At 36.0% G+C, this 16,867-nt stretch overlaps 1 protein-coding gene across 1 annotated transcript in view; it reads left to right on the plus strand.

The window, feature by feature from the left end:
- Window positions 1-16,867, plus strand: part of SPMAP2L (sperm microtubule associated protein 2 like) — a 57,912-nt gene that overhangs the window by 21,593 nt on the left and 19,452 nt on the right. The window contains exons 3-5 of the mRNA XM_030880638.2: window positions 6,110-6,175; window positions 8,310-8,438; window positions 11,810-11,947. Of these exons, the coding sequence (XP_030736498.1) occupies window positions 6,110-6,175; window positions 8,310-8,438; window positions 11,810-11,947 (333 nt within the window). The remainder of the gene's footprint in view (window positions 1-6,109; window positions 6,176-8,309; window positions 8,439-11,809; window positions 11,948-16,867) is intronic.

Below are 16,867 nucleotides of genomic sequence, written 5' to 3' on the forward strand. Positions count from 1 at the left end.
ACAACCGCAAAGGAGGCTGGGAAATGTAAAGGATCACATGGGTACTTGGGGAGCACAAAAACTGTGTCTGCTATCAGTGGATTCAGAATAGTCAGGGAAGGTCCAAGGGAGCAGAGTAGGGCAGAACAGGGGATGAGCAGTACCCAGAGTATATTTTGCCTGTTTCATAGTTTTCTCAAAGCCAGATATTCTGTCTGAAATTTATCTATACAGTCTCTTCAGAATCCAATGCCATCAAGCCATTTACAAAATTACTTAATATGAAAATTGTGGGAGTTTGCCATTAAGTGTGCATTTTACCTGGGTTCTTCTGGAGGCAATATGCTCTTGGTTATATTGTATATATATTATCTTTGTTTTATTATGTACTGTATTTTTAATGATTTTAGAAGTGAGTATTTTGGGTCCACAATATTTTTGAATACTTTGCACTTTTTAGCACTCTTCAAATCACATAAAATAGAGCATGTGGAAAGGAGGGCCTCTGGAGTGTGGAGTTGCGGACTTTGGAGAAGCTGCTGGCCTCACTGAATGATGGAACAACCTACCGAAGGCACAGCTGAAGCAGCAGCTCAGATATAATTCTTTTTGAGGATGGTGCCTACAGACTCTAGGACAAAGTATCTACTTTGAATCAAATAAATTGATGTGGTTCTGTGGCCCAATAAGAAGAATACAGTGGTGACCAGGCCCTCCCATCAGGAAACTTGCTCAAGCCTCTTAGATAGCCTCATCCACCAGAGAGCAGACAGCAGAAGTAAGAAGAACTACAATCCTGCAGCCTGTGGAACAAAAACCACATTCACAGAGAGATAGACAAGATAAAAAGGCAGATGGCTATGTACCAGATGAAGGAACAAGATAAAACCCCAGAAAAACAACTAAATGAAGTGGAGATAGGCAACCTTCCAGGAAAAGAATTCAGAATAATGATAGTGAAGATGATCCAGGACCTCGGAAAAAGAATGGAGGCAAAGATCGAGAAGATGCAAGAAATGTTTAACAAAGACCTAGAAGAATTAAAGAACAAACAGAGATGAACAATACAATAACTGAAATGAAAAATACACTAGAAGGAATCAATAGCAGAATAACAGAGGCAGAAGAATGGATAAGTGACCTGGAAGACAGAATGGTGGAATTCACTGCCGTGGAACAGAATAAAGAAAAAAGAATGCAAAGAAATGAAGACAGCCTAGGAGACCTCTGGGACAACATTAAACGTAACAACATTCACATGATAGGGGTCCCAGAAGGAGAAGCGAGAGAAAAAAGACACAAGAAAATATTTGAAGAGAGTATAGTAGAAAACGTCCCTAACATGGGAAAGGAAATAGCCACCCAAATCCAGGAAGCGCAGTGAGTCTGATACAGGATAAAGCCAAGGAGAAACACGCCAAGACACATAGTAATCAAAATGGCAAAAATTAAAGACATTATTGAAAGCAGCAAGGGAAAAACGACAAATAACATACAAGGGAACTCCCATAAGGTTAACAACTGGTTTCTCAGCAGAAACTCTACAAGCCAGAAGGGAGTGGCATGACATATTTAAAGTGATGAAAGGGAACACCCTACAACCAAGATTACTCTACCCAACAAGGATCTCATTCAGATTGGAGGGAGAAATCAAAAGCTTTACAGACAAGCAAAAGCTAAGAGAATTCAGCACCACCAAACCAGCTCTACAACAAATGCTAAAGGAACTTCTGTAAGTGGGAAACACAAGAGAAGAAAAGGACCTACAAAAACAAATGCAAAACAATTTAAAAAATGGTAACAGGAACATACATATCAATAATTACCTTAAACATAAATGGATTAAATGCTCCAACCAAAAGACACAGGCTCACTGAATGGATACAAAAACAAGACTCATATATGCTGTCTACAAGAGACCCACTTCAGACCTAGGGACACATACAGACTGAAAGTGAGGGGATGGAAAAAGATATTCCATGCAAATGGAAATCAAAAGAAAGCTGGAGTAGCAATACTCATATCAGATAAAATAGACTTTAAAATAAAGAATGTTACAAGAGACAAGGAAGGACACCACGTAATCATCAAGGGATCAACCCAAGAAGAAGATATAACAATTATAAATATATATGCACCCAACATAGGACCACCTCAATACATAAGGCAACTGCTAACAGCTATAAAAGAGGATATAGACAGTAACACAGTATAGTGGGGGACTTTAACACCTCACTTACACCAATGAACAGATCATCCAAACAGAAATATTAAGGAAACAGAAGCTTTAAATGACACAATAGACCAGATAGATTTAATTGATATTTATAGGACATTCCATCCAAAAACAGCAGATTACACTTTCTTCTCAAGTGCGCATGGAACATTCTCCAGGATAGATCACATCTTGGGTCACAAATCAAGCCTCAGTAAATTTAAGAAAATTGAAATCATATCAAGCATCTTTTCTGACCACAACGCTATGAGATTAGAAATGAATTACAGGGAAAAAAACGTAAAAAACACAAACACGTGGAGGCTAAGCAATACGTTACCACATAACCAAGAGATCACTGAAGAAATCAAAGAGGAAGTAAAAAAATACCTAGAGACAAATTACAATGAAAACACGATGATCCAAAACCTGTGCGATGCAGCAAAAGCAGTTGTAAGAGGGAAGTTTATAGCTATACAAGCCTACCTCAAGAAACAAGAAAAATCTCAAATAAACAATCTAACCTTACACCTAAAGGAACTAGAGAAAGAACACACAAAACCCAAAGTTAGTAGAATGAAAGAAATCATAAAGATCAGAGGAGAAATAAATGAAATAGAAACAAAGAAAACAATAGCAAAGATCAATAAAACTAAAAATGGGTTCTTTGAGAAGATAAACAAAATTGATAAACCTTTAGCCAGACTGATCAAGAAGAAGGAGAGGACTCAAATCAATAAAATTAGAAATGAAAAAGGAGAAGTTACAACAGACACCACAGAAATACAAAGCATCCTAAGAGACTACTACAAGTAACTCTATGCCAATAAAATGGACAACCTAGAAGAAATGGACAAATTCTTAGATAGGTATAACCTTCCAAGGCTGAACCAGGAAGAAATAGAAAATATGAACAGACCAATCACAAGTAATGAAATTGAAACTGTGATTAAAAATCTTCCAACAAACAAAAGTCCAGGACCAGATGGCTTCACAGGTGAATTCTATCAAACATTTAGAGAAGAGCTAACACCCATCCTTCTCAAACTCTTCCAAAAAATTGCAGAGGAAGGAATACTCCCAATCTCATTCTATGAGGCCACCATCACCCTGATAGCAAAACCATACAAAGATACTACAAAAAAAGAGAATTACAGACCAGTATCACTCATGAATATAGATGCAAAAATCCTCAACGAAATACTAGCAAACAGAATCCAACAACACATGAAAAAGATTGTACACCATGATAAAGTGGGATTTATCCCAGGCATGCAAGGATTCTTCAATATACACAAATCAATCAATGTAATACACCATATTAACAAATTGAAGGATAAAAACCATATGGTCATCTTAATAGATACAGAAAAAGCTTTTGACAAAATTCAACACCCATTTATGATAAAAACTCTCCAGAAAGTGGGCATAGAGGGAACCTACCTCAACATAATAAAGGCCATATACGACTAACCCACAGCAAACATCATTCTCAATGGTGAAAAACTGAAAGCATTTCCTCTAAGATCAGAACAAGACAAGGATGTCCACTCTCACCACTATTATTCAACATAGTTTTGGAAGTCCTAGCCACAGCAGTCAGAGAAGAAAAAGAAATAAAAGGAATACAAATTGGAAAAGAAGAAGTAAAACTGTCACTGTTTGCAGATTTTATTATACTATACATAGAGAATCCTAGAGATGCCACCAGAAAACTACTAGAGCTAATCAATGAATTTGGTGAAGTTGCAGGGTACAAAATTAATGCACAGAAATCTCTTGCATTCCTATACACTAATGATGAAAAATCTGAAAGGGATATGAAGGAAACACTCCCATTTACCACTGCAACAAAAGAATAAAATACCTAGGAATAAACCTACCTAGGGAGACAAAAGACCTGTATGCAGAAAACTATAAGACACTGCTGAAAGAAATTAAAGGTGATACAAACAGATGGAGAGATATACCATGTTCTTGGATTGGAGCAATCAATATTGTGAAAATGACTATACTGCCCAAAGCAATCTACAGATTCACTGCAATCTCTATGAAATTACCAATGGCATTTTTTACAGAACTGGAACAAAAAAATCTTAAAATTTTTATGGAGACACAAAAGACCCCAAATAGTCAAAGCAGTCTTGAGGGAAAAAAACGGAGCTGGAGGAATCAGACTCCCTGACTTCAGACTATACTACAAAGCTACAGTAATCAAGACAATATGGTACTGGCACAAAAACAGAGATATAGATCAATGGAACAGGATAGAAAGCCCAGAGATAAACCCATGCACCTGTGGTCAACTAATCTATGATAAAGGAGGCAAGGATATACAATGGAGAAAAGACAGTCTCTTCAATAAGTGGTGGTGGGAAAACTGGACAGCTACATGTAGAATAATGAAATTAGAACACTCCCAAACACCATACACAAAAGTAAACTCAAAATGGATTAGAGATCTAATTGTAAGATTGGACACTGTAAAACTCTTAGAGGAAAACATAGGAAGAATACTGGGGTTTTTTTGTTTTTTTGTTTTTTGCGGTACACGGGCCTCTCACTGTTGTGGCCTCTCCCGTTGCAAAGCACAGGCTCCGGACACGCAGGCTTGGCGGCCATGGCTCACGGGCCCAACCACTCCACAGCATGTGGGATCCTCCCAGACCGGGGCACGAACCCATGTCCTCTGCATTGGCAGGCAGACTCTTAACCACTGCACCACTTGGGAAGCCCAGGAAGAACACTCTTTGATGTAAATCATAGCAAGATCTTTTTTTGATCCACCTTCTAGAGTAATGGAAATAAAAATAAACAAATGGGACCTACTGAAACTTAAAAGCTTTTGCACAGCAAAGGAAACTACAACAAAGATGAAAAGACAACCCTCAGAATGGCAGAAAATATTTGCAAATGAATCAACAGACAAAGGATTAATCTCGAAAATATATAAACAGCTCATGCAGCTCAATATTAAAAAAAAAAACAACCCAATCCCAAAATGGGCAGAAGAACTAGATAGACATTTCTCCAAAGAAGACACACAGATGGCCAAGAAGCACATGAAAAGCTGTTCAACATCACTAATTTTAGAGAAATGCAAATCAAAACTACAATGAGGTATCACCTCACACCAGTTAGAATGGGCATCATCAGAAAATCTACAAACAAATGCTGGAGAGGGTGTGGAGAAAAGGGAACCCTCTTACACTGTTGGTGGGAATGTAAATTTATACAGCCACTATGGAGGACAATATGGAGGATCCTTAAAAAACTAAAAATAGAATTACCATATGACCCAGCAATCTCACTACTGGGCATATACCCAGAGAAAGCCATGATTCAAAAAGAGTCATGCACCACAATGTTCATTGCAACACTATTTACAATAGCCAGGTCATGGAAGCAACCTAAATGCCCATCGACAGATGAATGGATAAAGAAGAGGTGGTACATACATACAATGGAATATTACTCAGCCATAAAAAGGAACAAAATTGGGTCATTTTTAGAGACTTGAATGAATCTAGAGAGTGTCATTCAGAGTGAAGTAAGTCCAAAAGAGAAAAACAAATGTCGTATATTAACGCATATATGTGGAACCTAGAAAAATGGTACAGATGAACTGATTTGCAGGGCAGAAATTGAGACACAGATGCAGAGAACAAACTTATGGACACCAAGGGGGGAAAGTGGCATTGATATTGGGATTGATATATATATACACTAATATGTATAAAATGGATAACTAATAAGAACCTGCTACATAAAAAAAAAGAAAATTAAAAAAAATCACATTAAATAAGACATTGGTTTTTCTTTCTTCCTCTAATGAGATTTGTTTGAGTAGGAGTTATCTAATGTAATCATATTTGTTAAACATTCTCTTTGAATTAATCAGCTGGTATTTGTTAGTTCTTTTTCTAGGAAGAGAATTCAAGATCTTTCTAGGCCTAAGAAACAATGGGGAGCCCCAGATAGGTAAGGCAATAAATATTATGTAGTCTTGTGTGTGATGATGTATTCCTTACATTAAGTAGGTAAGTATTATTCTTACCTGTCCACTAACTGGATCCACTGAATCAATATTTTCACCTCAGTTGAGTCAACACATAGAAGGCAAACCCTAGGTCATTGATTCTCAAATTTGACAGCACACTGGAATCACCTGGAAAATTTTAAAACTGACTGATGCTTGAGTCCTGTTCCCAGAAATCCTGACTCATTTGGCCTAGGGTGCAGCATAGGCTTCAGGAGTGTTAAAAGCTCCCCAGATGATTCCAATACGCTGATGGCTAGTGAAAACACAGAGAGAAAAGCTCCCCAGATGATTCCAACCTCTGTCCCAGGGCATTATTCCACACTCACGTGAAACACTTGTGAACAAAGTTCAACTTTGTTGCTTCTAACAGCTGGTCCTGCTGTCTCTAAGCCCCTGCCTAGAGCCTATCTGTGTTCTAGATTTCCAGCAGGCTGGACCCACTGTCTTTCCACTTTTGGTCACAGGACTCCCCCTTTTCTTTTTTGGCTCCCGAGTGAAGACTGATTTTTTTTTTTTTCTTTTTTCTGATCTCCTATTGCTTTTTTATTTTTTAAATTAATAGATTTTATTTTTTAAAGCAGTTTTAGATTTACAGAAAAACTCAACAGAAGTACAGAGAAAGTTTCTATATTACCACCCACTAGTTTCCCCTGTTATTAACATTATTATCTTGCATTAATGTGATACACTTGTTACAATTAATGAATGAATATTGACACATTATTATTCACAAAAGTCTGTAGTTTACATTAGGGTTCACTTTTTGTGTTGTACAGTTCTATGGGTCTTGACAAATGCATAATGTCATATATTCATTACTACATTGTTATACAGAATAGTTTCAGTGCCCTAAAAATTACCTGTGCTCCACTTATAGATCCCTTCCCTCTCTCCCTCTTCTTCAGACCCCTGGTGACCACTGATCTTTTAACTATATCTATAGTTTTACATTTTCCAGATTGCCATATAATGTTGGAATTGTACAATGTGTAAATTTTTCAGACAGGCTTCTTTCACTTAGAAATATGCATTTAGGGTTCCTCCATGGCTTTCATTTCAGCAGCAATTTCTTTTCAGCATTGAGTAATATTCTGTAGTCTGGATGTACCATAGTTTATCTGTTCACCTACTGAAGGACATGTTGGTTGGTTCTGATTTTTGGCAGTTTTGAATAAAGTTGCTATAAATATTCATATGCAGGTTTTGTGTAGATACAAGTTTTCACCTCATTTGGGTAAATACCTAGGAGTGCAATTACTGGATCATATGGTAAGAATATGATCTTAGCTTTGTCAGAAACTACGAAACTGTCTTCCAGAGTGTGTCTGCACCATTCCCACCAGCAATGAATGAAAGTTCCTGTTGCTCCACACTGTCATCAGTGGTTTATATTTTAGCCCTTCTAATAGGTGTGTAGTGCTATCTTATTATTTTAATTTGCAATTCCATAATGACATGATGATGAGCGTATTACATATGCTTATTTGCCATCTGTATATTGTCTTTTGTAAAGTGTCTATTCAGATCTTTTGCCCACTGATCGGGTTGTTTTCTTATTGTTGAATTTTAAGAGTTCTTTGTATATTTTGAATACCAGTATTTTATCAGATGATATAGACTGAATGTTTATGTCCCCTTAAAATTTATATGTTGAAATCCCAACCCCCAGTGTGATGGTATTTGGAGGTGGGGCCTTTGGGAGTTGATTAGGTCTGACCACCTGGTACAGTGCTTTACCCAAACTGGGAGCACAGTGTAGATAAGTGGCATGCCCATTTTTTGCTGACCTGACTATAAATTACAGTGTTAATTACATGTTGGCAGAAATAGAACTATCTCTAATAGGTTCATTTTTGGTCAGCATCTTTTAAGACAGTAGATAAAACAGTCTTGTTCTTGTTTTAACTTCCATAAGTAGTTTATTCAGCTTCTGATGTCTGGAAACTGTAAAATTTTGTAATAGAGATAGTTCTTGAAGTGAAGTAAAATTAGTAGAGAAGACATCAAGAGCCATTTCTAAGATGCCAATTAGCAGTGAATTTCTTACCATTATATTTTTCTGCTTTTTAACAGAAAACTGTTTTGGGGAAATCAAGATCCTATTCGCCCTGTTTCCCGGAATGCTTTGAAGGCTCAACTGACCAAAAGACTTGAGAACCTTGCCCAGCCTAAGGAAGTCTCCCACGAATATGTACCTAACAGGTTAGTATTTGTGTGTTATCAGGAACACAAAATTTATTGGGGATTAGGGATTCTATATCTGTTTCCAATCTGATGCTACAGTAAAACTTTTCCAGAGCAACATCTAATAGTTAGCTGTTGCAGACTTGTATTATATTTTATAGTGTCTTGGCTTATCACAATTTTGATTTTTTAATAAAATAAGGTAGTATGCAAGGATACGTACCATATATAACACTGTTGTGGGTGAACTTATTTGTGCATGAAACTGTGAATTTTGTATACCACCCATGGGCGTGGTTACCATAAGTTAATTAGGGCATCTAAAGGTAATAATGTTAAGACTTTTGACGCCCATTGCAAATTTGGTTTTGGTGCATGTTTGTTGAATGACTGGACTTTCTGCTGGTTGGCTCTTTGAGGAAAGATGGTGAGGTGTAGGGAAGATGGGTACAGGCAGTGAGGGAGTTTAAAGTAAAGAAAAAAGTGAAGATGCTATTATTTATCTGAAATTTGGTTTCCATGATAATTGAGGTAGCCATTTCTCTCCTCTTTCAATATACAACTTTAGTCAAAAGTCAGCAAACTTTTTCTGGAAGGGGCCAGTTATAAAGTTGGCCATTAAATATCTGCAGCAACTACCCAACTCTGGGAAAGCAGCTACAGACATATGTAAACCGAGAATGCCTGTGTTCCAATAAAATTTTAGAATTTTTGCATCAGTGTTCATGAGGGATATTGGTCTGTAGTTTTCTTGTAATATCTTTGTTTTTTGTAATGTCTTTGTTTATGGCAATGCTGTCCTCATAGAATCAATCGGAAAATGTATAGAATTGGTATTTATTACTTCTTCTCTGTGGGCTCCAATTACACATTAGGCTGCTTGGATTTGTCCTACAGCTCATTGAATCTGTTCTCTTTCCCTCTCTTTCTGTTTTATTTCTCTCTGTGTTTTCACTAGCCATTTTCTCTGTAGTATATAATATACTATTAATCCTATCCAGGGTAATTTTTATTTCATGTGTCATAGTTTTTATCACTAGAAGTTCAGTTTGGGTATTTTTTATATCTTATCTCTACTTGCTCAATTTTTTAATCTCCTTGCCTACTAATTCTATACTATGTCATTTGTGGGTCTGTTTCTAGGGATTGATTTTTCTCATTATTGGTAATAATTTGCTGCTTTTATATGTTTGCTGCTTTTTTTATATGTGGGAAATGCTTATGCTATAATATTAAGTGAAAAAAATTAAATAGAAAACTATATTATGATATGATCCTCTTTTTATTTTTAATAATGTTTATTCATCAAACATGTCATGATCTTTACCATCTCAAGACCTTATTCATATTTCTCCCTCTGCCTGCAATGCTTACAATGACTAAGACTTTCTGGTCCTTAAGTCTCAGCATAGGTCTCAGCTTTTCGGAGGGACTTTCCTGACTGCTCTTCTCCACATAACATTCCACCTCCTCACAAACCTACTCGGAAAGCCTCTATCTCTGTTGCATAGCCAATGCCCTTCATAGCACTTATCACAACTATCTACCGAATTTTTGCTATTCTCCTCCCAACATAGAGAAGAAGCTCCAAGAAAGCAGTGATTTTGTGTCTGTCTTACTTTCTGCTCTCTCCTTAGTGCCTAACAGTGCCTGGTGCTCAATAAGTATTGAGTGTATGAGTCAGGAAATATTTTTCCAAAGTATTGTTGTCTCTGAATGGCAGGATAATATATGCTTTTTGTTTTTCTCTCTTAAACTTTTCTTGCTCTAACAAAGTTTCTATAATGAATATTTATCTCTTTTACAATGAGAAAAATGCAGAGTACTCTATATTAAAATAATATTTGAGTACTTGCTACATTGATGGAATGGTGAGACTTGGGTGTGTAAATGACTACAAGACAGGAGAAGCACCTAAAGGCAGCAGCTATACATTCTATTAATATACAGTATCTATAAGCAGAAAAGATATGTACACATGAAACTTAGAATTAATATACAAGTTAGTTAATAAAATTTTATTTGAATAGTGCTTTGTAACTTAATTAAATGACTTATATTCTCTTATTTAATCTTCATAACCACCATAAGATGTATTATTTTCTCCATCTTCTAGAATGCTCGTGTACTTCTAGTTGTTGGCAGAGTAAGGCATAAGTATTATGGTTTGATGTTAGCCACTCCCACCTCAGAGAATGTTGAATAATTGAGTTATGTCTCTGGTGTCCTCCCATCTTTCTTCTTCTTCTTTTTTTTGTTTGTTTGTTTTATTTGCTTCCTGGACTTCTACCCTTTGCCCTACTCTCCAAGAGCATCTTTCTTTTGTGCTGCTCACTCCTTCCTTCCACCCACTGTGCCCTCCTTTCTTGGGTCTGATCTCTTCCAAATGCCCCCCTGTTCAAAATCACCTCTTCCTTCTCTGTCTCCAGTTCCCAAACTGAACTCCCAGTTCCTGCAAAAGGCAAATCCCAGGTAAGTGCTGGAGGTTCTCTGCCTGTCAGAGCTTGGCTGTGTATGTGGGTGGCAGTGGCTGAGTCAGCTCTGTCAGGCAGTAGAGCCAGGGCTGCATAGTCTCAAGCCCCTTAAAAGCAGATGTGTGATGGTATAGATGGGTCTCAAGTCTGAGTGGTCAAAAGCAAGGGAAATACAGGCTTAAACCCAGACCAAGGCTTATATTAGCAACCAGCAGACAGAAGCCTGGGCAGATGAACGCAGAGCCATATCTATGAATGTCCTAAAGGAGGAGAGGTCCTTTGGAAAATAATAGAAGCAGGAGTGGGACTACGATCTAAATTAACGCCAGGTTAAAGTAGTCAATATCACTTCTTTTTCCACTAATGATAATATTTTGATAAAGGAAAGATTGAAGGGCAGGAGTGATAAGAAGAACAATATTATTATCTTAAATAAAATCTTAATAAACAGAGCCTGATAATGATTAAATAATCTATAAACCATGATCAAGTAGCATTTATTCCTAAGCTCAGAGGTCTTTAACATAAAGAAAAGCATCATGTAATTTATCCTATTAACTAAAAATTTAGTAAAAATATTTAAATTGTCTATATAGATGCTAAAGAAAATATTTTATTTAAAAAGCAGCAAATTTTCTCTTCATCAGGGTAATTTTTGGTCTATTTAGAAAATGAACTTCATTTATTACAGAAAATTGTCTGTTTTAGAATAGGATATTAGAAGACAGCTGAAAACTTGATGGCTTATAACTGTTTCTAATTTCTCCCTATGTAGAAAATAGCTCAGCAGCGAAGGGATAAACTGTCATACCCACTCCCCTAGACCTGGGGGATGGGGGTCAGTGTTGGAAATTACTATGGTAATTTGAATTCATGTCTGTTTCGTTCACTTCTTTTCTCTTTTACAACTTGCAGGGTTCAGTATTATTACAGCTGCGGTAGAGAGTCTGTAATCTGGGAGATCCCTTCTCCTGCACTGCTTGGCCAACCTTCCAAAAGGATCCAGAAGCTGGCACAGCCCAACAGATTCAAGAAAGGGTATCTAATAAATAGGTAAAGTACCTTGAGAATCTCCATAAATTCTCATCTAATTTGGTGAATGTCACAATATTGTTGTTCTAATTTTAGTGTCTGCAATTTCATAAAATAGAAGTCCACTTGTGTTTCAAAGCATCAGGGTGAAAAATCAAATATTTGCAGCAATTGTGGGTAATCAGAAGATCATCATCAATAATTACATTTGACTCAAATTGTAGTGAAGCTAAAATTCACACTAAACTTACCGCTGTCAGCCAATTTAAAAATATGCAAATGAAACATTACAGGTTTTTTCAATTCATGTTCTCTTACGCCTCTGTGACTGCAAATGCTCTTCCTTCTGCTTTAAATTCTGAAATTCTCCTTGTCTTTAAAAGACAGATTAGGAAATTCCCTGGTGGTCCACTGGTTAGGACTTCATGCTCTCACTGCTGAGGGCCTGGGTTCAATCCCTTCTGGGGGAACTAAAATGCCATAAGCCATGCAGCATGGCCAAAGAAAAAAAGAGCTTAGGTGTTACTTTCCACATGGGAGTTAAGATTGTGATAAGGTTATTGGAAAAAATGTTAGGTTGCATTAGTGGAATATGTACACTGGACACGTTCCACCAAGTGTGGAGTGTGATAGTACTACTGTACACTACTTTAATCAGAACACATTACATATATGTGTCCACTTATGGATGTTATACCTGAAGAAACTGATAATAAATTTGAGGCTATTCAGAGGTGATGAATGAGATGTTGATTCTTCTGGAAGCTGTTATATGAACAATAGTTAAGAGAAATAATATGTTTAGCTTAGAGAAGACACCTAAGTAGCAGTGATAGCTATGTTTCAAGGGTCAGCATCTGAAAGAGGAAAGGGAAGTCAAAGTAAAATTACTTAGAACTAGAAGTAGAACAAGGAATTTACAGAGCAGCTGATGTCAGCTAAGTGTAGAAAAATCTTTCTGGTAGCTATGCAGTAATGGAGGCGTTTATTTGGAAAGGTCAACTGCCAACTCCACCCAAATCCCTGAAAATGTTCAAGCACAAACTGGAATGATGACTGTACATGGATTTTAGAAAAGATTCCTGTATTCAGGCATAGGTTGAACTGGACAACTTGAGTCTTTTTCCATCATAGAATCCAGCAAAAGTGGCCCAATTCCTCCACAAAATTTGCTTATTTGTCAGTTTATTAAATAAAATCTGTTAAGTTAGTTAAAATATGCATGTAAATCTGGTAAAGATCTGTATCTGTAAACTAGAAGAATACTTTAATTATCTGTTACCAATTTTTGAGACATCTGAGATTGACATTTCATATAAGTGAAACCCCCTTGAGTGCTAAAACTTCCTGTATTTTTAGAAGTTTGTTTCCCTGCTTTCCTAAGGAGATTCTTTTGATACTGAACATACATGTAACCTTTTTCCATTGGCTTGAGATATTTATTATGAATATCAACTATCACATAATGATTTAATTTGGTAAACCTCTCAGAAAGTGTTTAAGTATGAAGCACATTGCTTAGCCTAAGTGGTCTGACCTCTTTAGATTATGATATTCACTTTTCATAGCTTTCCTGTCATTTCTCTTTTTATTGGGAGAATAGTCTGTAAGTAGCCTCTTTTCTGATCTTTTGTGCTCTGGAAACAGATAACCAAGCTTGTTCAGAATTGTATGAGGGGGAAAATGCAAGTGCTTAATGAAGACACACAGGGTTGTCCAATAAATGTACTACATGAGCCTGGACTTTGTGACATATATTTTAGCTGATTCACTAGAGGGCTCAACAGTAGATTTGAGCAGTCAGAAGAAAGAATCAGCAAACTTAAAGATAGGTCAGTGAAGATGATCAAGTCTGAGGAACAGAAAGAAAAAAGAATAAAATAAAATAAACAAAGCCTCAAAGCCCTGTAAGACAGCATCAAGGGTATTAACATATTGATAATGGGAATTTCATAAAGAGAGTAGAGAGATAAAGGGGCAGAAGGAATATTTAAAGAAACAATCGCCAAAAGCTTCCCAGCTTAGATGAAAAACAACCTTCACATCCAGGTAACTCAACAAACTCCAAGTGTGATATACTCAGAAAGATCTACAACCTGACGCATCATAATCAAACTGTCCACCATCAAAGACAAAGAGAGAATCTTGAAAGCAGCAAGAGAAGTGACTCATCATATGCAAAGGATCTGCAATAAGATTAACAGGTGACCTCTCATCAGAAACCATAGAGGCCAGAAGGCAGTGGCATGACATATTTAAAGCACTGAAAGAAAAATACTGTCAGCCAAGAATACTCTAGCTAACAAAATTATCCTTCAAAAATAAAAGAAATTAAGACATTTCCAGTTAAACAAAAACTGAGAAAATTCATCACAGCAGACCTGCTTTACAGTAAATACTAAAGGGAGTCCTTCAGGCTAAAATGAAAGGACACTAGACAATAACTTGAATCCACATGAAATAAAGAAATAAAATTGAGTTAACTACATAGGTAAACATAAAAGATAGTATACATGTATTTTTCTGTTTGTAACCCTTTTATTCTCCTACATAATTTAAAGGACAGCTGCATAGGACTTCCCTGGCAGTCCAGTGGTTAAGACTCCATGCTCCCAATACAGGGGGCGCAGGTTCAATCCCTGATCAGGGAATGAATATCCCACATGCCGCGTGGCATGGGCAAAAAAAAAAAAAAGACAACTGCATAAAGCAATAATTATAAATCTGTGTTGATGAACATACAATGTATTAAAAAACAGCCCAAAGAGGGGAGGGAATGGAGTGATATTAATCTGAATTAGATTGTTATAAGTTAAGATATACAGGGTAACAACTAAGAAAATAATTTTTAAAATATAGTAAAAGAAATAACAAGGAATTTAAAGGGTACACTAGAAAATATCTAACATGGAAGAAGGGTGGAATGGAGGAATAGAGGAATAAAAAGATGTAACATGTGAAAAACAAAAGCAAAATGGCAAGCATAAATTCCATGTTATGAGTAATTGCATTAAATGCAAATGAACTGTCCAATCAAAAGGCAGGGATTGACAGAATGGTTTAAAAGAATGTGCTCAGTAGTGTGCTGTCTATAAGACACATACTTTAGATTCAAAGAAATATATAAGCTGAAAGGAAAAGGATGAAAAAAGATATACTATGAAAACTAACTGAAGTGAGTGGATATACTCATATTGGACGATTAGACTTTAAGACAAAGAAGGACATTTTATAGTAATGAAATGGTCAATCCATTAGAGGACTATGACAATTATAAACGTATATATACCTAACAACAAGAACCCAAAATAGATGAAGCAAAACCTGGTAGAATTGAAAAGAGAAATAGATAATTCAACAAGTTCAGTTTTTCAATACTGTACTTTCAATAATAGAAAGAATAACAAGCAGAAGATCAACAAGGAAATAGAAGGCTTGAACAATACTATAAACCAAAAATATCTAATTGACATTTATAGGACACTATACCCAACAATAGCAGAACACACATTCTTCTCAAGTGCACATGGAATATTCTCTAGGATAGATCATGTATTAGGTCATAAAACAAATGTCAATAAATTTATAAGAATTGAATTCATACAAAATCTGTTCTCTGACCACAATGATGAAATTAGGAACCAATAGCAGAAGAAAAAATTTAAATATGTGTAATTAAATACACTCCTAAACAAACAATGGGTCAAAGAATAACTCACTTTGATATTAATAAAATGAAAACAATATACCAAAACTTATGAGATACGGCTAAGGTAGTGATTAGTGGGAAATTTTAGCTGAAGATACCTACATAAAAAATAAAAAAGATTGCAAATTGTAACCTAATCTTCCATCTTAAGAGATTACAAATGGAAAAGCAAACTAATTCAAACAAGCAGAAAGAAGGAAATTATAAAGATTAGTGTGGAAATGAATAGAAACCAGAAAGACAGAGAAAATCAACAAAACTGAAAGTTGGCTCTTTGAAAAGATCAACAAAACAAACCTTTGGCTAGACTTATCAAGACAACAAGACAGAAGGCTCAAATTACTAAAATCATGAAAGAAAGAAGGGACCTTTCTAAGGAATCATTTGCAAAAGAAGGGTTGCAAATTGATCTTATATAGAGAAAAAAGTATTATAAGGGATTACTATGAGCAATTGTAAGGCCAACAGATTAGATAACATAAACGAAATGGACAAATTCCTAGAAAGACAAACCACTGAAACTGACTGAATAATAGAAAATCTCACCAGACCCATAACAAATAAAGAGATTTAATCAATACTTTTTAAAAACTTCCTATGAACAGCTCAGGAACAGATACCTTCATTGATGAATTCAATGATATGCTTAGAGAAGCCCTAGACCAATCCTGCAGATTCTTCCAAAAGGTAGGTCACTTCCCAACTCATTCCATGAGGTCCATGTTACCCTGATACCAAACCAAAAAACGTTTGTAATGACAAGAGAAGAAAATGACAGACAATATCTCTTATGAATATATGTGTAACAGTTCATACCAAAATACTACCAAACCAAATCCAAATATACATGCAGCAATCCACACCAAAATACTACCAAAGCATATCAAACAATATATAAAAATAATTATGCACCATGACCAAGTTGGATTTATTCTAGGAATACAAGAATATGTTGAGTTCAACATACTAAAATCAATGTAATACACCAAATTAATAGAATAAAAAACCCCAAAACTACATGATTACCTGAATAGACTCAGAAAAAGCACTTAACAAAATTTAACACGTATCATACTCCACAAACTAGGTAGAGAAGTGAACTTCCTCAGCTTGATAAAGGGCATCTACAAAGAGCCCACAGCTATCATCATAATTAGTGGTGAAAGACTAAAACCTTTCACCCTAAGATCAGGAATAAGACAAGAACATCAGCTCTCACCACTTCTATTCAA

Source organism: Globicephala melas, chromosome 5 (genome assembly GCF_963455315.2).
Source record: "Globicephala melas chromosome 5, mGloMel1.2, whole genome shotgun sequence".
Lineage (NCBI taxonomy): Eukaryota > Metazoa > Chordata > Mammalia > Artiodactyla > Delphinidae > Globicephala > Globicephala melas.